Here is a 21,963-nt window from a genome sequence, read left to right as displayed (position 1 = left end):
GGTGGATCTCTTCAGGTCAGAAGTTCGAGACCAGCCTGGCCCACAAGGTGAAACCCCGTCTCTACTAAAAATACAAAAAATTAGCCGGGCGTGGCAGCATGCGCCTGTAGTCCCAGCTACTTGGGAAGCTGAGGCAGGAGAATTGCTTGAACCCAGAGGCGGAGGCTGCAGTGAGCCAAGATCGTGCCACTGCACTCCAGCCTGGGCAACAGAGTGAGACTCTGTCTAAAAAAAAAAAAAAAAAAAAAAAAAAAAAAAATTGTTGCACATGTAAAGGTACAGACTTGTCCTGAATATGGGTAAGAATGAACCAGGAAACTGAGAAACAAAAGTGAGCATCCTTAGGGGAAAACTCCCTCTTTGTTCTGGGTACTGCCAGCCAACGTTGTTGGCTCTTTTAGTCATACGGAATCATGGCTGGCAATGATCTGCTGTTCTTGGGGGAAAAGGAACCATTTGGAAGGCATTTGCCTGCTGGTACTTCAGAATGAGATGCCAAGTATTTCAGTAACCAAAAGGCTGGCTTTATTGTGGACAGACTGTGTTTTTATTAACGCCTAGTTACACCGATTAATTTCTACTTGGGTCTCCAAGTAGTTTTGTTTGTTTTTATTTTTGGTTTTGTTTCTACTTCGGTCTCCAAGTTTTGTTTGTTTGTTTGTGTGTTTGTTTGTTTGTTTTTTGAGATGGAGTTTCACCCAGGCTGGAGTGCGATGGCACGATCGCGGCTTACTGCAACCTCTGCCTCCTGGGTTCAAGCGATTCTCCTGCCTCAGCCTACTGAGTAGCTGGGATTACAGGCATGCACCACCACACCTGGCTAATTTTTATATTTTTAGTATAGACAGGGTTTCACCACGTGGGCCAGGCTGGTCTCAAACTCTTGACCTCTTGACCTTGATCCACCCACCTTGGCCTCCCAAAGTGCTGGGATTACAGGCATGAGCCACCATGCTCGGTCAGGTTTCCAAGATTTAGGGGAGAAGGGGGTCCTTTAACTCCACGGAACTAAGAACATGACTAAAGGAGACCATCCTTCAGGAGAGAGGAACTAGCCACAGCAACATAGTATGAAGGTGGGGCCACCAAGGAGAAACCCAGCACAAGCACATGGTTCTCTTTATTTTTTTTTCTTTACGACACGATCTCACTCTGTTGCCCAGGCTAGAGTGCAATGGTGCAATCACAAGTCATTGCAGCCTCGACCTCCCAGGCTCAAGTGATCTTCCCACCTCAGCCTTCTGATGGCTGGGACTACAGGCATGTGCCATCACACCTGGCTACTTTTTAAATTTTTGGTTGAGATTGGGCTCAACTCACTATGTTGCCCAGGCTGGTTTTGAACTCCTGGGCTCAGTGATCCTCCTGCCTCGTTGTCCCAAAGCACTAGGATTACAGACATGAGCCACTGACCCCAGCCTTGTTCCCTCTTTCTTTTGCTTCATTCATTCTAAGGGTGACTGGCAACCATGCCGTGAAGACACTCAAGCAGTTCTGTGGAGAAGGCCGTGGAATGAGGAGCTGAGACTTCCTGCCAACAACCAGCCATCTAGGTAAGTAAGCTTGGAAGTAAAGCCTCCAGCCCCAGTTGAACCTTCATATGAGATAGCCCCAGCTGATAGCTTGGCTGCAACCTCATGAGAGACCTGGAGCCAGAACCACCGAATTTCAAAGTCGCTCCTAAATTCTCAATCCACAAAAACTGTGAGATGATAAATGTTTGTCATTTCAAGTCACTATATTTTGGGATAATTTGTTATGCAGCAGCAACTAACTAATACATAGAGATAGTATGTTAGGGACAAATGCAAGGTGCAGAACCATGGGTGTAGTAGGCTATTATGTGTGTAAAAATTTGCATATATAAAAATTACATTTTATATTTATACATAATTTATTTCCCAAAAGGACACACAAAAAACTGACAATGGTGGCTGCTTCCACAAAGAGGAACTGGGTGGCTGAGGCTCATGAATCAGAGGGAAATTTTTGCCAATTAACCTTTGTATCTTTTGGTGGCTTGTGAATTTTGTACCACTTGTATGTATGTGTGTTACCTATTCAGAATGAATGGTTGAACAAAGGAGAATGAATGAATGAATCTTACCTTGATCAAGGATTTCGCAGCCTTCTGACAAGCCTTGTAGTACTGGTTGAAATTCAGAATTTCCCACTTTTTGCCGTTCTTGGATGCGAGGGCTGGATAAGTTCCAAATCGGTTGACTGACTCTCGAAAAAATTCAGGGATGGTCATCGGGGTCTCATGGCCCGGTCCGTGTTTGGATAGCCTCAGAAGGACTTCTCCATCTCGACAGGTGGTCCACAGCCTGGGAGTAACTGCAAATAGTCACCAGAGTTGGGTGGCAAATGTTTTTATTTATTTAATAACTTTGGACGGGGGGTGGTTGGTGTCTTTTTGGACCTAAGGTGCTGAGAGTTGAATTAATCCCCTTCTAGGGTGAAGTTATGTGGTCAACACTGGCAAGACAAGCTTCCTTTCTTTTTATTTTTTCATTCCCCCCCCCAAAAATTTTAATAAGTTGGAAGGATTGTATACCAAATATTTTCTTACCCAACACCTAGATTCTACAACTGCTAGCATTTTACTATATTTTATCACACATCTATCCTGCTATCTTTGTTATGTCCATTGTTTTTTTTTTTTCTTTTCTGTTTTTTGGTTTTTGTTTTTTTTTTGGAGACACAGTCTTGCTCTGTCAGCAGGCTGGAGTGCACTGGCACAATCACAGCTTACTGCAACCTCGACCTCCTAGGCTCAAGCCATCCTCCCACCTCAGCCTCCCAAATAACTGGAACTACAGGCGAACACCACCATGCCTAGCTAATTTATTTTTTAATGTTTTGTAGAGATGGGGTTCTACTGTGTTTCCAAGGCTGATCTCAAACTCCTGAGCTCAAACAATCCTCCTCCCTCAGTTTCTCAAAGTGCTGGGATTACAGGCATGAGCCACCGCACCTGGCCCCATCTTATTTTTTTAATTATTATTTTGTTTTGTTTTGTTTTTGTTTTTGAGATGGAGCTTTGCTCTTCTTGCCCAGGCTGGAGTACAATGGCACGATCTCAGCTCACTGCAACCTCCGCCTCCCGGGTTCAAGTGATTCTTCTGCCTCAGCCTCCCAAGTAGCTGGGATTACAGGCATGCACCACCACGCCTGGCTAATTTTATATTTTTAGTAGAGACGGAGTTTCTCCATGTTGGTCAGGCTGGTCTCGAACTCCCGACTTCAGGTGATCCACCCGCCTTGGCCTCCCAAAGTGCTGGGATTACAGGCGTGAGCCACCGCGCCTGGCCTATTATTATTATTTTTTGAGACAGAGTCTCACTCTTTTGCCCAGGCTGGAGTGCAGTGGCGTGATCTTGGCTCACCCCGACCTACACCTCCCAGGTTCAAGTGATTCTTCTGCCTCAACCTGCCGAGTAGCTGGGATTACAGGCACCCGTCACCACATCTGGCTAATTTTTGTATTTTTAGTAGAGATGGAGTTTCACCATGTAGCCCAGGCTGGTCTCGAACTCCTGACCTCAAGTGATCCACCTGCCTCAGCCTCCCAAAGTGCTGGGATTACAGACATGAGCCACTGTGCCTGGCCCCATCTGATTTTTTGATGCATTTTCAAGTGAGCCAAAGCTATTCACCCATTTTACCCTTAAACACCCTTGCATGTAAATCATTAACAAGAGTCACATATTTAATATTATTTACAGAGATTTTTTAAAGGTAAAATGTACATGCAGTGGACTATGTATGCTTTGGCCAATGAAACATAAGAAGTGAGTTACGTGTGTCATTCATGGGGAGAAGATTTAAGACCCAGTGCATAATTCCCCATCGTCCATTGTCCTGTCACAAAAATGGTGGAGCTGATGTGAAGAAGTAGCCCCCCTCCCCCAATGCCAGACACACAACATGAGTAAGAAACACACTTGTGTTGTGTTAAGCCATTGAGGTTGTTGAGGGGGTTGCCTGTCACAGCGACATCACCCAGATCAGCCAAATGGAACTAGGAAAGGGACCAACTCAAAACCAGTTTTGGGGTCCTGTATCTATCACCTCTTTTGGGGATGAGTAAGGGTTGACACTGAGAAAGAAGAGAATGGGGTTTCCTCTGGAGACAGTTGTTGGTTTGTTGTGTGTTTCTCACCACCACCCAGTAACGGGCAAGTGAGAGAAAATTCAAGAGACCCTCTTGGAGAACTGGGTGTGTAACCTTGAGTTTGTTCAACTGAACCTGGTCTACTGGGGAGGTGGTAGATGGCAATGGTAGAGTAGGCAGCTCTGTTTGAAGGAAATTGCACATCTACCTATGATGGGATGCCACTTTTTTTTTTTTTTTTTTTTTTTTTGGAGATGGTGTCTTGCTCTATCGCCAGGCTGGAGTGCAGTGGCACGATCTCAGTTCACTGCAGCCTCCGCCTCCTGGGATCATGCAAGCTCACTGCAACCTCCGCCTCCTGGGATCATGTGATTCCCCTGCCTCAGCCTCCCAAGTAGCTGGGATTACAGGTGGGCACCACCACGCCCAGCTAATTTTTTGTATTTTAGTAAAGACGGGGTTTCACCATGTTGGCTAAGATGGTCTCGATCTCCTGACCTTGTGATCCGCCTGCCTCAGCCTCCCAAAGTGCTGGGATTACAGGCACGAGCCACCGCGCCCGGCCGGGATGCTACATTTTCCCCTTGACTAGACATGGGCCTCATAGATGGGCTTCTAAAGGCTCTTGGCTTGGGGCCAGCAGTAGGACCCAAGGACTGGAGATGTATGTTCAGATAGTCATCAACAGACACCAGGCTGGTTCATTCCTGTAATCCCAACACTTTTGGGAGGCTGAGGCCAGCAGATCACTTGAGGTCAGGAGTTCGAGACCAGCCTGGCCAACATAGTGAAACCTCGTCTCTATTAAAAATACAAAATTTAGTCGGGCGTGGTTGGAGGGCACCTGTAATTCCAGCTACTCAGGAGGCTGAGGCAGGAGAATCACTTGAACCCGGGAGGCAGAGGTTGCAGTGAGCCAAGATTGCGCCACTGCACTCCAGCCTGGGCAACAGAGTGAAACTCTGTCTCAAAGAAAAAAAAGAAAAAGAAAAAAAAAAAAACAGACACTGGTATGACTGATTTATTAATTAGCTAGGACTGCAATAACAAAGTGCCCCAGACCGGGTGTCTGAAACAACAGAAATGTATTGTCTCACAATTCTGAAGGCCACAAGTCTCAGATCAAGGTGCAGGCAGCATTGGTTCCTTCTGAGGCTGTGGGAGAGAATCTGACCGACGACCTTCTCCTAGCTGTGGTTGCCAGCAATCCTTGACATTCCTTGGCTTGTAGGTGCATCACTGCAAACTCTGCTTCCATCCTCACACGACATTCTCCGTGTGTGCAGGTTCGTCTCTATTTCCTCCTTTTATAAAGATACTGGTCACATGGGATTTGGACCCAACCTCATGACCTCATTTTAACTAATTACTCAGTAGGCTGGGTGCAGTGGCTTGTGCCTGTAATTCCAGCACTTTGGGAGGCCGAGGCGGGTGGATCACTTCAGATCAGAAGTTTGAAACCATCCTGGCTAACATGGCGAAACCCTGTATCTACTAAAAATACAAAAATTAGCCGGGCGTGGTGGTGGGCACCTGTTGTCCCAGCTACTCTGGAGGCTGAGGCAGGAGAATCGCTTGAACCCGGGATGTGGAGATTGCAGTGAGCCGAGATCGCACCACTGCACTCCAGCCTGGGCGACAGAGAGACTCCATCTCAAAAACAAAACAAACTAACAACAACAAAACCAAACAACAACAACAACAACAACAATAAAACGAATTACTTCAATGATCCTATTTCCAAACAAGGTTACGTTCTGAGCACCTGGGGGTTAGGACTTCCACAAAGGAATTGGAGATGCACGATTAATCTCATAACAACTTACAACAAGGGAAGCCTAGTTCATACAGGCCCCCTTCAACCCCACTTTCCCGAGCTAATCAGTTCTGGGAGTCAGCGCCAGCTCACAAAGAAACCACCTGGGGAGATGGGGGTGATGAGGAGAAGAGCATCTAGGAACTCAAAGAGCACCTTATCATGGCTTCCTGACCCCAGCCTGAAGCAGGGGGGAGTAGAGATGCTTTAAATTGGACAAAAATATGGAGGTGTCACCTGGACACTGGTGGGCTATTTTAATGACTGTAGTGGGTTACATGGTGAACCTCCAAAATTCATGTCCACCCAGAATTTCAGACTGTGACCTTATTTGGAAACAGGGTTTTTGCAGGTGGATTTAGTGAAGGATCTTGAGATGACATCATGGCATCATCTTGGATTTAGGGTGATCCCAAAATCCAATGACTGGTGTTTTTTTTGTTTGTTTGTTTGTTTTGAGACAGAGTCTCACTCTGTTGCCCAGGCTGGAATGCAGTGGTGCGATCTTGGCTCACTGCAACCTCACTACCCACACCTTCATCTCAGAAATCTGGCCTCCAGAATTGTGAGACAATACATTTCTGTTGTTTCAGACACCCATTTTGGGGCGCTTTGTTAAAAAAAAATATTAGCCAGGCACGGTGGTGCATGCCTGTAATGCCAGCTGCTTGGGTGGCCGAGGCATGAGAATTGCTTGAGCCTGGGAGGCAGAGGTTGCAGTAAGTTGAGACTCACTATATTGCAGGCATGTACCACCACACCTGGCTAATTTTTGTAGTTTTAAGAGAGACAGGGTTTTGTCATGTTGGCCAGGCTGGTCTTGAATTCCTGGCCTCAAGCAGTCTGCCTACCTCAGCTTCCCAAAGTGCTGAAACTACAGATGTGAACTGTGCCCGGACAATTTTCTAGGGACTTAGATGAATATTCCACCCCTTGGACCCATAAAGCTAGCATCCCCAAACTCCTTTGTGTGTGATGCTATCTTTCGAGTACGCCTGCACTCCCTCTCCTTGAATGTGTACTTTGCAATGCAAGTACTTTTATTTGCCATAAACCCATAAACCTCAGTACTTTCACTATTTTTTTTTTTTTTTTTTTTGAGACAGAGTCTCGCTCTGTCACCCAGGCTGGAGTGCAGTGGCATGATCTCGGCTCACTGCAAGCTCCGCCTCCCGGGTTCACGCCACTCTCCTGCCTCAGCCTCCTGAGTAGCTGGGACTACAGGCGCCCGCCACCACGCCCGGCTAATTTTTTGTATTTTTTAGTAGAGACGGGGTTTCACCATCTTAGTCGGGATGGTCTCAATCTCCTGACCTCGTGATCCGCCCGTCTCGGCCTCCCACAGTGCTGGGATTACAGGCGTGAGCCACCGCGCCCGGCCCACTTTCACTATTTTCTGACTTGTTTCTTGAATTTACTCTCGATGGTGTCAAGAGCCTGAACAATGGCTGGGTTCGAGGTCCCACCGGCATTTGGGGACCTCCCCCAGCCCACTGGTATCAGAGCTGTCTATTTGATATCACCATGTCCCTTGACTTTAGCTCTGACAGTAAAGTGATTACAGCCTAATGTTAATAAGTCACTATGATCATATCCGCACCACATCTACATGGATGATTTTGGGGTACTTTATCCACTTGGGCTCACCATCCCGACAGGGAGGTGCTGTTATCAATGCCCCCATCATTCAGATATGCAAATGAGGCCTCCAAAGAGCAAGTGACTTGCCCAGTGTCACATCACCAGTAGAGCAGAGCTCTGAATTAAGTGAACAACTTGCCCTGCTACCTCAACACCCTATCAAGAGTAGAAAATAGGCCCCAGGCTGGGCACGGTGGCCCACACCTGTAATTCCAGCACTTTGGGAGGCCAAGGTGGGAGGATTCCCAGAGCCCAGGAGTTCAAGACCAGCCTGGGGAGCACAGCGAAACCCTGTCTCTACAAAAAAAATACAGAGCTGGGCATGGTGGTGTGCACCCATAGTCCCAGCTACTTGGAGGACTGAGGCAGGAGGATCACTTGAGCCTGGGAGGTCAAGGCTGCAGTGAGCTATGATTGCACCACTGCACTCCAGCCTGGGTGACAGAGCAAGACCCTGTCTCAAAAAAAAGGGTGAGGTGTCGGGGTCAGCAGGGTCAGGCAAGGAATGGCTACACCTTTCTAGATCCAGACTCCTCTGCAAAGAGCCTTTGTGGAATCAATGTGCCACTCTCTCTCCCATGCACTCTTTAGTGCAATATACCTTCTGTTTTATTCATGTCTACTTCAAGATCTTTAGCTCCTTCTTGAGTCTTTGGGGTTCCAGTCATTCCAGGTGTGCAGAAACCATGCTTCACAGCACTGCAAGGCAAAAAAGCAGGAAATTTAACAGGATTGGCAAAGGGGCTGTAAGTATGAGGCCAACTCCTCCATCCACTGGTCATGTCTGCCTAGAATCCTAGGATCCATTGGTCATGCCTGTCCTGGGCCTGGGAGGAGAGGAGAGTGGCCGGCATGCCAGATAATAGAGCATTTGTAAAACCCACAGGGTATTCAATCTGTGAGTTTACAGAAGAGTCTCTTAAATTGTTAGAATATAAATTCTGGGTCTATACACAATTCTGTGGGTGAGAAAATATTTTGAAGCCTCCCAAGGGAAAGAAACTCTCATGGGACCACACATTTATCTTCTCTTAAAGGTAGTATTAACATGAAAACTCAAAAGGCCTAAAGGAGAAACAGGATAAATCTTTCTATATAAAATTTTTAAATTTTCCACATGGCAAAGAATACCATAAACAAAAATCAAGAGATCCACAACAAATTGGGAAAAGATATGGACAATACATCCAAAATATAGAAGCTTGATTTCTCTCATATGTAAAGAACCCCGAGGAATTAATCAGAAAAAGACCAAAACCCAATGGGAAAGTGAGCAAAGGACATGAATAGATAATTATCTGAAACTAAAAAATGACTTTTTAAAAGAAGAAAACATGCTCAAACTCAGTCCTATGAGAAATACAATAGAAAATATGATGCAGTTTTCACCTCTAAGGTTAAGTAAGATCAAAAAAGCTGACAATGTTGTCTGTTATGAAAATGTGGGAAAACAGGCGCGCTCATTCATTGTGGTAAAAATCAACGTCATTTCTTTAGAAAACACTTATCAGTAATCAGACTTAAGATCACATGGGGTTTGGTTTGGTTTTGTCGCCTAGGCTGGAGTTCAGTGGCACAATCTCGGCTCACTGCAGCCTCCACCTCGCAGGTTCAAGCAATTCTCGTGCCTCAGCCTCCGGAGAAGCAGGATTACAGGCCACCATACCCAGCTAATTTTTAAAAATATTCTTTTAGTAGAAACAAGGGTTCACCACATTGGCCAGGCTGGTTTCGAACTCCCAACCTCAAGTGATCCGCCCGCCTCAGCCTCTCAAAGTGCTGGCATTACAGGCGTAAGCCATTGCGCCTGGCCGAGATCACATTGGTCTTTAACCCATCAGTAGCGGACAGGATTCCGGGACTACCCCGGGTTTTTGCGTAGTCATTAATTGGACTCTACTGTTTGAGGGCCTTTTGAGTGGTGTTTGTACCACCACTCCTTAAGGTTGTTTAATTCTCAGTGTGTTAATTCTTTTTTTTTTTTTTTTGAGACAGAGTCTTGCTCTGTCGCCCAGGCTGGAGTGCAGTGGCTCGATCTTGGCTCACTGCAAGCTCCACCTTCTGGGTTCACGCCATTCTCCTGCCTCAGCCTCCTGAGTAGCTGGGACCACAGGTGCCCACCACCACGCCCAGCTAATTTTTTTTGTATTTTTAATAGAAACCGGCTTTCACCATGTTAGCCAGGATGGTCTCGATCTCCTGACCTCGTGATCTGCCCACCTCAGCCTCCCAAAGTGCTGGGATTACAGGTGTGAGCCACCGCACCTGGCCTATGCCTGGCTAATTTTGTATTTTTAGTAGAGACAGAGTTTCTCCATGTTGGTCAGGCTGGTCTCAAACTCCCGACCTCAGGTGATCTGCCTGCCTCGGCCTCCCGAAGTGCTGGGATTACAGGTGTGAGCCACCATGCCTGGCCTAAAATCACAAATTCTAAATATAAATTTATTCCAATCAAAAATGTCTCCAGATATTGTCAACTTTGTCCCCTGGGGGAAGTGGAGGCCAAATTGTTGGTCGACATTTATTGAAACTGATTTTTCCAGTGGCTTTCCGGGAGGAAAAATTATACGATTTTGTTCATGATAAAGAGTGTACTCGATACAAGAATCAAGCAGTTGTTCTGAATTCTAGATTTGCAGTAATGTTTTATGATCTCTAAATGTTTCTATCAGTGAGCGCAGGAACACAGCAGGTGAAAACTTGAGTAAACGCCCTGGTGAATGAAGCCCTATAACATGCACGTGGTTCTTACACCAGCAAAAACTGATTTTGTATTTCAGTGAAAACAGGTAGCTAAAAGGTCATGTTCTAAGTTGAACTTGAGGCCAGGTGTGGTGGCTCACGCCTGTAATCCCAGCACCTTGGAAGGCCGAGGCTGGCAGATCACCTAAGGTCAGGAGTTCAAGACCAGTCTGGCCAACATGGTGAAACCCCCGTCTCTACTAAAAATACAAAAAAAAATTAGCCAGGCATGGTGGCGGACACCTGTAGTTCCAACTACTTGGGAGGTCGAGTCAGGAGAATCCCTTGAACCTGGGAGGTGAAAGTTGCAGTGAGCCAAGATTGCACCACTGGACTCCAGCCTGGGCGACAGAGCAAACCTCTATCTCAAAAAAAAAAAAAAAAAAAAATTAAATTAAATTTAAAAAATAAGTAAAGTGAACTTGAATGAGCCTATGGAGTTTACACACACAAAGTAGATCAATCAGCAGGACAAAGTGAGCAGCCCAAAACAGCAGATCCGGACCAAGCTACAAATATGCATGAAAAACATGCACTGAGTGTGCGGCCCAAGAAGAAATGAGGAGGAAGCCCAAGGCCCCCCTGGAGCAGCTGGATCTGGCCCAGAACCTCGAAGTCATCCTTAATTCACCTTTGACTTGCTTCCTTCCCTCCCTCCTTCCTCCCTTTGCTTCTTCCCTTTCTTCCCTCCTTTCTACTTCCTTCCTCCCTCCCCTTCCTTCCTCCTTTTTCCTGTTCTCCTACCCTTCCTCCCTCTCTCCCTTCCTTCTTTCCTCCCTTCTTTCTTCCCCTCCCTTCCTTCCTCCCTCCCTCCCTCCCTCCCTGCCTTTTCTTTCTTCCTTCTTCCCTTCCTTTCTTTCTTCTTCCCCTTCCTTCCATCTTTCCTTCCTTCCTCCCTCTCTCTTCCCTCCTTCCTTTCCTCCCTCCCTTCTTTCCTTTCTTCCTTCCTCCCTCCCTCCCTGCCTTTTCTTTCTTCCTTCTTCCCTTCCTTTCTTTCTTCTTCCCCTTCCTTCCATCTTTCCTTCCTTCCTCCCTCTCTCTTCCCTCCTTCCTTCCCTCCCTCCCTTCTTTCCTTCCTTCCTTCCTCCCTCCCTCCCTCCCCTTCCTTCCTTCCTCCCTCCCTCCCTCCCCTTCCTTCCTCCATCCCCTTCCTTCCTTCCTCCCTCCCTCCCTCCCTCCCTCCCTCCCCTTCTTTCCTTCCTTTTCCTCCTTCCTTTTTCCCTCCCTCCTTCCCCTCCCTCCCCCCTCCCCCTTCCCCCTTCCTCTCCCTCTCTCTCTCTCTCTCTCTCCGTAGCACATTGACTCATTAGCTAATTCCATCAGCTCAGCCTTCAAAACAGGATCCACTCTCTCTGCCTGCCTGGACCTAAGCTTCCTCCCGGGAGCCTGAGAGGTCCTAGTCACGTGAAAGGCCCATCACCCAGGCGCATTGTGGGTTCTGCTAGATCCCAATTCAAATAAGATGTGCACGAGGCCGCCAAGAACTCAACCACTGACTGTGTCTCAGACGACATGAAGAAATGAAGAGGGGATGTTTACTTCCTTAAAGTATGATCATTGCTTTGGGGTGAAGTTAGAGAAGCTGTTGCCAAAGGATTCATGCATGAAATAACACACTGTCTGGTGCTTGCTTTAAAACTACCCACGAGGAGTGGGGTGACACGGAAATGACCAAGGCTGACTTTAAGTTGGAGCTGAGTGATAGGTGGTTGGGGGCTTATGGCACGATCAGCTCAACTTTTGTGTGTGTTTGAAACTTTCCACGATAAAAGTATTTAAAAATAAAAATGAATGCCAAGCACGGTGGCTCATGCCTGTAATCCCAGCGCTTTGGGAGGCCGAGGCAGGTGGATCACCTGAGGTCAGGAGTTCGAGAGCAGCCTGGCCATGGTTCACATGGTGAAACCCCATCTCTACTAAAAACACAAAAATTAGCCGGGCATGGCGGCGGGCACCTGTAATCCCAGCTACTCAGGAGGCTGAGGTGGGAGAATTGCTTGAACCCAAGAGGCAGAGGTTGCAGTGAGCAGAGATCACGCCCTGCACCCCAGCCTGGGAGATAAGAGTGAAACTCCATCTCAAAAATAAATAAATAAATAAATATATATATAAATAAAAAATAAAAATAAAAAATGAAATGCTGGCCCAACCCTGCCTCTCCTCTGCCTGCAGCCCTCCATTCCCACCTCCCTCCGGGTAAAAGCGCAAGTTCTCCCCACGGTCCACAAGGCCCTGCACCTCCCTGCACTCTCCTCCTTCCTCCCTCCCCCTCCTCACTCTGCTTCAGCCACATGGGCCTCCTCACTGTTCTTCCAACTCACCAGGTGCAGCCCTTCCTTGGGGCCTTCGTACAGGCTGTGCCCTCTGCCTGGAACTCTCTTCCCCTCAGATAGCTGGGACTACAGGAACATGCCACTATGCCTGGCTAATTTATTTTTATTTTTGTAGAGCTGGGGGCCTTGCTATATTGCCCAGGCTGGTCTTGAACTCCTGGCCTCAAGCAATCCCCCCACCTCGGCCTCCCAAAGTGCTGGGATTTGCAGGTGTGAGCCACCACACCAGGCCCCTCTTTTTTTAATAAATTACCCATCTTCGAGTATTACTTTATGGCAATGCAAAATGGGCAAATAAAATTAGTATCCGGAGTATGAAAAGAACTCTGGATTTAAAAGACAAACGTAAACAACCCAGTGTTTTATGATGAAAAATGTAAACAGGCAGTTCATGAAAAAGGAGCCTGGAAGGGGCTATAAATCCTGGACAAGATGCTCAGTAGCTTTGGTCATCAGGGAACTGCACGTTAAAAATCACACGATCGGCCGGGTGCGGGGGCTCACACCTGTGATCCCAGCACTTTGAGAGGCCAAGGCAAGTGGATCAGTTGAGCTCAGGAGTTCTCTACAGAGGACTTGTAAGTTACTAGTAATATTCGATTTCACGATGTGAAAAGGGCACACAGATATTTATTGTTATTCATTAAATCATACAGATATGCTTTGTGTTATTTTATATGCATTATATGATTCACAACTTTAAAAGGCCATGTAGGGTTCAGATGTGGTGACTCACACCTGTAATCCCAGCACTTTGGGAGGCTGAGTCGGGTGGATCGCTTGAGGTCAGGAGTTTGAGACCAGCCTGGCTGGCATGGTGAAACCCCATCTCTACTAAAAATACAAAAATTAGCTGGGCGTGGTGGCGCGTGCCTGTAATCCCAGCACTTTGAGAGGCCGAGGCAGGCGGATCACCTGAGGTCAGAAGTTCAAGACCAGCCTGGCTGGTATGGCGAAACCCCATCTCTACTAAAAATACAAAAATTAGGCCAAGAGTGTTGGCTCATGCCTGTAATCCCAGCACTTTGGGAGGCCAAGGCGGGTGGATCCTGAGGTCAGGAGATTGAGACCATCCTGGCTAATGTGGTGAAAACCCGTCTCTACTAAAAAATACAAAAAATTAGCCGGGCATGGTGGTGGGCACCTGTAGTCCCAGCTACTTGGGAGGCTGAGGCAGGAGAATGGTGTGAACCCGGGAAGCGAAGCTTGCAGTGAGCCGAGATTGCGCCACTGTACTCCAGCCTGGGCAACAGAGCGAGACTCTGTCTCAAAAAAAAAAAAAAAAAATTTAGCTGGTCATGGTGGGGGGTGCCTGTAGTCTCAGCTACTTGGGAGGTTGAGGTGGGAGGATCACTTGAGACTGGGAGGCAGAGGTTGCAGTGAGCTGAGATCGTGCCACTGCACTATAGCCTGGGCGAAAGAGTGAGATCCTGTCTCAAAAAAAAAAAAAAGAAAAGAAAATGCATGCCCTTCTCCCATACCACTGGCACCTGTCACTTTTCGAGAGGTGTGGTTCCGGCCATCTGGCAAGGCACCTGGGGCTGGGACCTCTGGTCACTCAGGTGTTTTCTTCTTCCTGCAAAGACAGTAAACAGGTAGCCCCTCCTGGAAACCTGAACATGAGCTGCCCCTTCCCAGCCCCCGTCACCCTCTCCGTCCAGCCAGGATGATGGTGGTGGTGGGAGGCAGGAGGATGGGTGGTTTCCCTCCACAACAGGCCTTCTACCCCATTCAACCTTCCAGAACCTTCCATCCCAGCCACCTCTTGTGACATCACTGGCTGCCCCTGCCTCCGCACCCCACCCCCACCCCTAGGGGAAGCTGCTTCCAGGACGGGGAGATTGCTCTTTTCGTGCATCATTCATTTATTCATGCATGCATGCATGCACTTCTGCGTGTGTTCGTGATGTTTTTATGAAGCCATGACCCTAATGCCAGGGATTGTGCTGGATGCTGGAGACATAAAGATGAACAAAACCAGATGAGGCCTGTTCAAGAAAGTAAGGGGAGGCCTAGAATCACACAAACAAATGCAAACTTATCATTGTGAAGAGAGCCCCAAGTTGTGTTGAGGGCTTAATCAGAGGATCCCGCCCAGGCAGGGAGTCTGGGAGTGGTTTCTTTCTTTTCTTTCTTTCTTTGAGACAGAGTCTCGCTCTGTCACCCAGGCTGGAGTGCAATGGTATGATCTCAGTTCACTGCAACCTCCACCTCCCAGGTTCAAGCGATTCTCCTGCCTCAGCCTCCCAAGTAGCTGGGATTACAGGCGCCCACCACCATGCCCGGCTAATCTTTTGTATTTTTAGTACAGACGGGGTTTCGCCACGTGGGCCAGGCTGGTCTCGAACTCCTGACCTTGTGATCCGCCCGCCTTGGCCTCCCAAAGTGCTGGGATGACAGGCGTGAGCCACCGTGCCTGTCCTGGGAGTGGTTTCTTGAGCTGGGATCTGAAGTATGCCTGGATGTTATTTGCCCTCGTGACTTTCTCTTACGCTGCCTGTCTTCATGTGTTTACAGCGGCCTCCCCCTTCTCGTTCTCTGCTTTAGTCACTGCTAACAATGCCTGCTACCAGGCACAGTGGCTTGTACCTGGAATCCCAGCACTTTGGGAGGCCAAGGCTGGAGCATCACTTGAGGCCAGGGGTTCAAAACCAGCCTGGGCAGTAGCAAGACCCCGTCTCTACAGAAAAATTTAAAAAATTAGCCAGGCGTGGTGGTGCGCAACTTTAACTCCAGCTAGTAGGGAGGCTGAGGTGGGGGGATTGTTTGAGCCCGGGAGTTCCAGGCTGCAGTGAACTGTGATGGTGCCACGGCACTCCAGCCAGGCCTACAGAGCAAGACCTTGTCTCAAAAAACAAAAAACAAAACAATGCCAGGTGCAGCACATACTAGATGCTCAGTAAATAAAGATGTAGCAACAGAATCTTCTGCTGTGCCAGGAGAAAAAGACAAGGAGTGTCCATTGTCTCCACGGCCTTTTGTGTGTGTGTGTGTGTGTGTGTCAGAGAGAGAGAGAGATGGAGTTTGGCTCTTGTTGCCCAGGCTGGAGTGCAATAATGTGATCTTGGCTCACTGCAACCTCTGCCTCCTGGGTTCAAGCAATTCTCCTGCCTCAGCCTCCCAAGTAGCTGAGGTTACAGGCATGCACCACCATGCCCGGCTAATTTTCTGTATTTTTAGTAGAGATGGGCTTTCACCATGTTGGCCAGGCTGGTCTCCACCTCCTGGCCTCAGGTGATCCACCTGCCTCAACCTCCCACAGTGCTGGGATTACAGGTGTGAGCCACTGCGCCTGGCCACCAGGGCCTTGTGAATGTTTCACAAATATCCACTCTGCAGAGCACCTGGGTAGCTGTGCCAGGAGAGCCAGTGTCCACCAATGTCCATTCAGCCCTTCTTCCCCAGAGCCCTCACCTAAAGAGAGAGAATGTTTCCCAGGCCCCCTGACTGCATGTCGTGTCCATGTGGCTACATCCTGCCCTGTGGGATGTGGGCATAAGTGGTGGGGGCCACGCCTGGTCATGCCTATAAAGGAAAGGAGGTGACACCCTTCCCCAACCCCCCGCCCAGTAGAATCCTGGGATCAGGAGCAGCCTCCTTGGACAGGGGTGAATCTGGAGGGGAGGGAGCAGGTCAAGGGACCTCTTGATAGGAGGTCCCCAATAGGAGAGAAGGGCCCTCTATCTCTAATGACAGTTGAGCCACTTTGCTGGTGCCAGACAGATTTATGCAAGTTGCACACATACTTGCTTGCTCGCTCAGACACTCTCATGTGCACAGGTACTCACGCACACTCAAACAGACCTTCCCATGGGCACACAATCACAAGCACACTCACATACACACACTCACACTCATGCTCCCACAATCACACCTGTTCACACAATTCAAATGCTTTCATACAGACACAAACTGGCAGGCACGCACACACACACATGCACACACACAGTCACATGTACTGTCATACAGACACATGATTACATGCATGCACACTCATCCACATAGGCACATATGCAGTCACACACGTGCCTCATTATAGAGACATCCCATTTCGTACACATGTACACTGTCAGACACACAATGTGTGACAGTCACACAGTCACATTGCTCAGGCCTTCATACACACAATTACATACACACACACACATATATGGACATGCATGGCCACACATATCCTCATACAGACACACAATTACATACACTCCCACACTCACACACATATACATATGCACACACTTGCTCACATTCTCACCCTCATACACACAATTATATATATGCATTCTCACACTCACACATATATGGACGTGCATGGTCACACAGCCTTGTACAGACACACAATTACATACACACACTCCCACACTCCTACACTCACATACATATGTGGGTGCTCTCTCAGCCAACCTCCAAGACGCAATGATATGCACACACATGCTCACACTCTCACACACCCTCATACAGACACACAATTACATACACACACACTCACATACATATGCACACACGTGCTCACACACACCCTCATACGGACACATGACTACATATATGCATTCCCACACACACACATATGCACACGCATGGTTACACAGCCTCATACAGACACATAATTACATATGCACACCCACTCACATATGCACACACATTCTCACACTCACACCCTCAGACACACAGTTACATACACTCACACACGTATGCACTGATATACACCTAATTATACACATAATCATAATCACACACACACACTCCTGTGTGCCCTCATGCAAATACACACACAGGCACACACGCCCTCATGCAGATACAGTCACATATACAGTCACACTCATATATCCTCACACCTGCACACACACTTGCACACCCCACATTCTCACACACCCTCATACAGATACCCAATTACATATATACACTCACACATATGCACACACTTGCTCAGACTCACACACAACCTCATACACACAGTTACATACACACATACATTATGACACACATATGCACTCATATACACTCTCATACAGACACACACAGACACATACACATAATCCCAAAGATATGCACACACACCCTCATGCTGACACACAGTTGCACATACAGTTGCACCACACATTCACACACACATACTCGTACAGACAGTTACATGCACACACAGTATGACACACACTTACACATATGCACTCACATACACCTTCATATAGACGCACAATCACACATGTGCACTTAATTCACACATGCACACATACACACTCAGTTACATACAGTATGACACACACACGTATACACTCACATACACCTTCATATAGACGTACAGTCACACACGTGCACATAATTACACGCATGCACGTGTACACACTCAGTTACGTACAGTATGACACACACACATATGCACTCACACCTTCATAGAGACACATAATCACATACACACACAGACCTTCTCACCATGGAAAAGTAAATCTGCTTAGAGAAAATCTGTCCATAGCTATCCCAGACAAGTTTCAGCAAGGATGAGGAGGACGCTGCTGTGCTACCCAGATCTTTTCAGCAATGAAAGATGTGTGCCCCAGCCTCTAGGAATGTTGCTGGAAGCAGACCTCTGCTGTCCACCCCTTCAGGTCAGCATCTGCTGAATGGCACTTCCTCATCCAGGGTCTTGTTCCCTTCCCCAGGCCACCAACATCTGTGTGGAGGCATAAAATCTCAGGCCCTTCTCCCCAAATCTCAGGACAACTCAGGGACCATCCTAGCTACAGAGCTGGGGGCAGCTGGACTTCTCATGCTCTCTCTCTGTCTGTCTCTCTGTCTCTCTCTCTCTCTCTCTCTCTCCCTCTCTCTGTCTCTCTCTCTCTCCCCAATCTTGTTTCTTTCCCTGCCCTTCCCTTCCCTTTCCCTTCCACCGGTATCCATCCCAAGGGTGGGTCCCCTCTAAACAAACCTTTTGCAAGCTCAGTTCCTCTCATCTGCTTCCTAATAAGCTCTCTGCAACAAAGGCAGTCGTTGTATGCCACTAAAATCCCTCCACTTACCTTCTCTTACCTTTATCCCACCTGCCCCAGGTAACATAATAACGTGGACTCTCATCCCAACACCCCCTCCCCTGAGGACTCTGAGCTGACCACTCTCCCAGAGTCTTGGCTGTTAGTCTTTGAGCTCGACTCCCCACTCCCTTCCAGGCGTTCTTCCTACACAGACCCGAAGCTGAGCCTGTCTGGGCAGTTGAGGACACTTCCTCCACACAGAGGGATGAAGTTCATTCCAGGCCATGGCTCACATTTTAATGGAGAAAGAACTGAAGATAGAAATGGCATTGCATAAAGGCAGCAGCTGCAGAAAGAGAAGGATTCATTTGGCAACATTAATCTCTTCTAATCCAGCAGACCCCAGGAGACTCCCTCTCCCCCAGAGCCAAGGGCAAAGTGAACTCAAGTCAAGGGTAACTCTGTAAAAGAATCCAGGTGTTCACACTGGAAATGGGGAAGGGGGGACTCAGCTGGCAGTGTGAGTCACCTGTGCATCCTCCACTTGTGCCTTTCTGGGCAAGGGGGCGGTTGGATCCTCACTACTTGGCTGGTTCTAGGATCCTCCACTGGGGCACCTGCTTTCACCACATGTGCCATCTTAAGAGTCAAGAACAGTGGGAGCTCTCAGCCAACCTCCAAGACACCCAATTAACCAACTCATCCATGAACCCAAGGTCTATCCCCCACAGAGCATGTATGGTCGCTGGTTCATACGGAACCCTTGCACAGTTGCTCTGAAATGTACATGCATCCACTTCCATACCAGGCTCGCTGTGTGCTCACTGAGCGCAAGCTGTGTATTCCCAAACCTGTTTATGCCAGTTGTGCTTCTTATTCTAACAACTATTTTGTTATGTTATGTTATGTTATGTTATGTTATGTTATGTTATGTTATGATTTTTTGAGACAGAGTCTTGCTCTGTTGCCCAGGCTGGAGTGCAATGGCACCATCATGGCTCACTGCAACCTCTGCCTCCCAGGTTCAAGCGATTCTCCTGCCTCAGCCTCCCGAGTAGCTGGGACTACAGGCGCCCACCACCACACCAGGCTAATTTTTGTATGTTTAGTAGAGACGGGGTTTCACTATGTTGGCCAGGCTAGCCTCGAACTCCTGACCTCAGTTGATCCACTCACCTCGGCCTCCCAAAGTGCTGGGATTACAGGCATGAGCCACCGTGCCCAGCCCTAACAATGTAATTTGATCAAATATTATACCCCTCAATGTAATACAGCAGCAAAAAAAAAAAAAATCATTGTTTCTAAGTTTCAAAAGTCCAGCTGATAAAAGTGTGATGAATTACGCATGGACGAGGTGACTTACTAACTCAGGGAAGAAATTGGAAGTTGACCCTGTCCATTATGGTAGCTACAAGCCTATGTGAGTATTTAAATTAAAATTTTAATGACTTAAAATTACACAAAATTTAAAACTATACACTTAAAAATGGTTAAGGTAGTAAGTTTAGTGTTGTACATATTTTGCCATATTAAAAATAAAAATAGAGCCAGGTGTGGTGGCTCACGCCTGTCATCCCAGCACTTTGGGAGGCAGAGGCAGGAGTTCAAGTCAGGAGTTCAAGACCAGCCTGGCCAACATGGTAAAACCCCGTCTCTAACAAAAATACAAAAAATTAGTTGGGTGTGGTGGCAAGTACCTGTAATCCCAACTACTCGGGAGGCTGAGGCAGGAAAATCGCTTGTACCTGGGAGGCAGAGGCTGCAGTGAGCCAAGATCGAGCCACTGAATTCCAGCCTGGGCAACAGAGCAAGACTCTGTCTCAAAAAAAAAAAAAAAAAAAACTTAATAAAATATATTCACATATCGAATGGATTACTCATGGGAGGAATTTCAACACCCCTCTTTTGTTTACTACTTTATTTATTTATTTAGACGAAGTCTTGCTCTGTCACCCAGGCTGGAGTGCAATGGTATGATCTCGGCTCACTGCAACCTCCACCTCCCAGGTACAAGCAATTCTCCTGTCTCAGCTTCCCAGGTAGCTGGGGTTACAGGCATGCACCACCATGCCAGGCTAATTTTTGTATTTTTAGTAGAGATGGGGTTTCATCATGTTGGCCAGGCTGGTCTCAAACTTCTGACCTCAAGCGATCCACCTGCCTCGGCCTCCCAAAGTGCTGGGATTACAGGCGTGAGTCACCGCACCCAGTCCAAAGGTTTCTCTTGGGACCAGCCTCCCTCCGACATGACTCCACAGTTCTGGTATCCTTATCATTCCTGTTTCTGGCCCCCTCTCCATCACTAAGCAGCATTCACTGCCTGGGTGGGTGGAGGGCAGGGTTACTTGAACAGAAGCAGGGAAGAAAGGCTGACTTGAGGCTGGGCACGGTGGCTCGCACCTGTAATCCCAGCACTTTGGGAGGCTGAGTTGGGTGTATCACTTGAGGTCAGGAGTTCAAGACCAGCCTGGCGAACATGGTGAAACCCCGTGTCTACTAAAAATACAAAAATTAGCCAGGCGTGGTGACGCATGCCTGTAGTCCCAGCTACTTGGAAGGCTGAGGCAGGAGAATTGCTTGAACCCGGGAGGTGGAGGTTGCAGTGAGCCGAGATCGCACCACTGCACTCCAGCCTGGGTGACAGAGCGAGACTCCATCTCAGAAAAAAAAAAAAAAAAAAAAAAAAAAAGCTCCAAAAACATGAGATACAGAGTCAAAGCCTCATATGTAACTGTTACAAACCAAACTGGATCCATTTGCCTATATGCGAGGGAACATCAACCAGCAAAGCACCATGTTTTTGCAGTGAGAAAGGTTTAATTTGAGGCAATTGGCAAGAAAATGGGAGAAAACACTCAAATCTGTCTCTTTGAGCTGGGAGTTGGGGCAGGTTTTATAGTCACAGGGTAATGAGGCATGATCTGATTGGCTCTTGCGATGGTGTGATGCCAGGGCTCGAGCTGATTGGATACTGGATCATTGCCATGTGGCGTCTGTTTCTTAGTTCAGTTCTGCTCCTTAGTCTGAGCACTTAGGTTCCACCTGTGGTTGACTGTTTAGCTCATCTGGACATGTTCTGATTATGTAACTTGCAACCTGGGGTCCATGGCAACTGAAAGACAACTCACAACTTTGTTACATAAAAATTGAACTGGATTGGTCCATTATTATTACCTAATGAACTCTCACCATTGGGTGAGGTCAAATTGCTGTAATAGGTATATGTCTTTTTCTCATTCTTTTTCACAGCTCTATAGTATTCTGTTTCACAGCTGGAATACTATACAGCTGTAAAAAAGAATGAGATGACATATCTATCATATATCCCTTATAGATAACATAGCTACGATA

At 47.6% G+C, this 21,963-nt stretch overlaps 2 protein-coding genes across 15 annotated transcripts in view; one reads left to right on the top strand and one right to left on the bottom strand.

Annotated features, from left to right (window-relative positions):
- Nucleotides 1–21,963, bottom strand: part of ACSBG2 (acyl-CoA synthetase bubblegum family member 2) — a 91,059-nt gene that overhangs the window by 43,653 nt on the left and 25,443 nt on the right. For 10 of the 13 annotated variants that reach the window (XR_008516359.1, XM_054539447.1, XM_054539450.1 and 7 more), the window contains exons 1-3: nt 14,140–14,422; nt 8,176–8,273; nt 2,108–2,337 (exon numbers count right to left, since the gene is read on the bottom strand). Coding sequence is in view for 12 of the 13 variants with exons in the window: in XM_054539447.1 (XP_054395422.1) it covers nt 2,108–2,337; nt 8,176–8,242 (297 nt within the window). In the remaining variant the exon portion in view is untranslated. Of the gene's footprint in view, nt 1–2,107; nt 2,338–8,175; nt 8,274–14,130; nt 14,423–21,963 lie in introns of those variants that run through there. The other 3 variants (XM_054539442.2, XM_054539443.1, XM_054539446.1) reach the window with 3 other exon arrangements.
- Nucleotides 1,438–21,963, top strand: part of RFX2 (regulatory factor X2) — a 163,470-nt gene continuing 142,944 nt past the window's right edge. Inside the window, exon 1 of one of the 2 annotated variants that reach the window (XM_063719102.1) lies at nt 1,438–1,553. The gene's annotated coding sequence lies outside the window, so the exon portion shown is untranslated. The remainder of the gene's footprint in view (nt 1,554–21,963) is intronic. The other variant, XM_054538304.2, reaches the window with a different exon arrangement.

The sequence above is a fragment of the Pongo abelii genome, chromosome 20 (genome assembly GCF_028885655.2).
Source record: "Pongo abelii isolate AG06213 chromosome 20, NHGRI_mPonAbe1-v2.0_pri, whole genome shotgun sequence".
NCBI lineage: Eukaryota > Metazoa > Chordata > Mammalia > Primates > Hominidae > Pongo > Pongo abelii.
The sequence above is the reverse complement of the archived record's forward strand: the minus strand, read 5'-3'. Positions and strand labels throughout refer to the sequence as shown.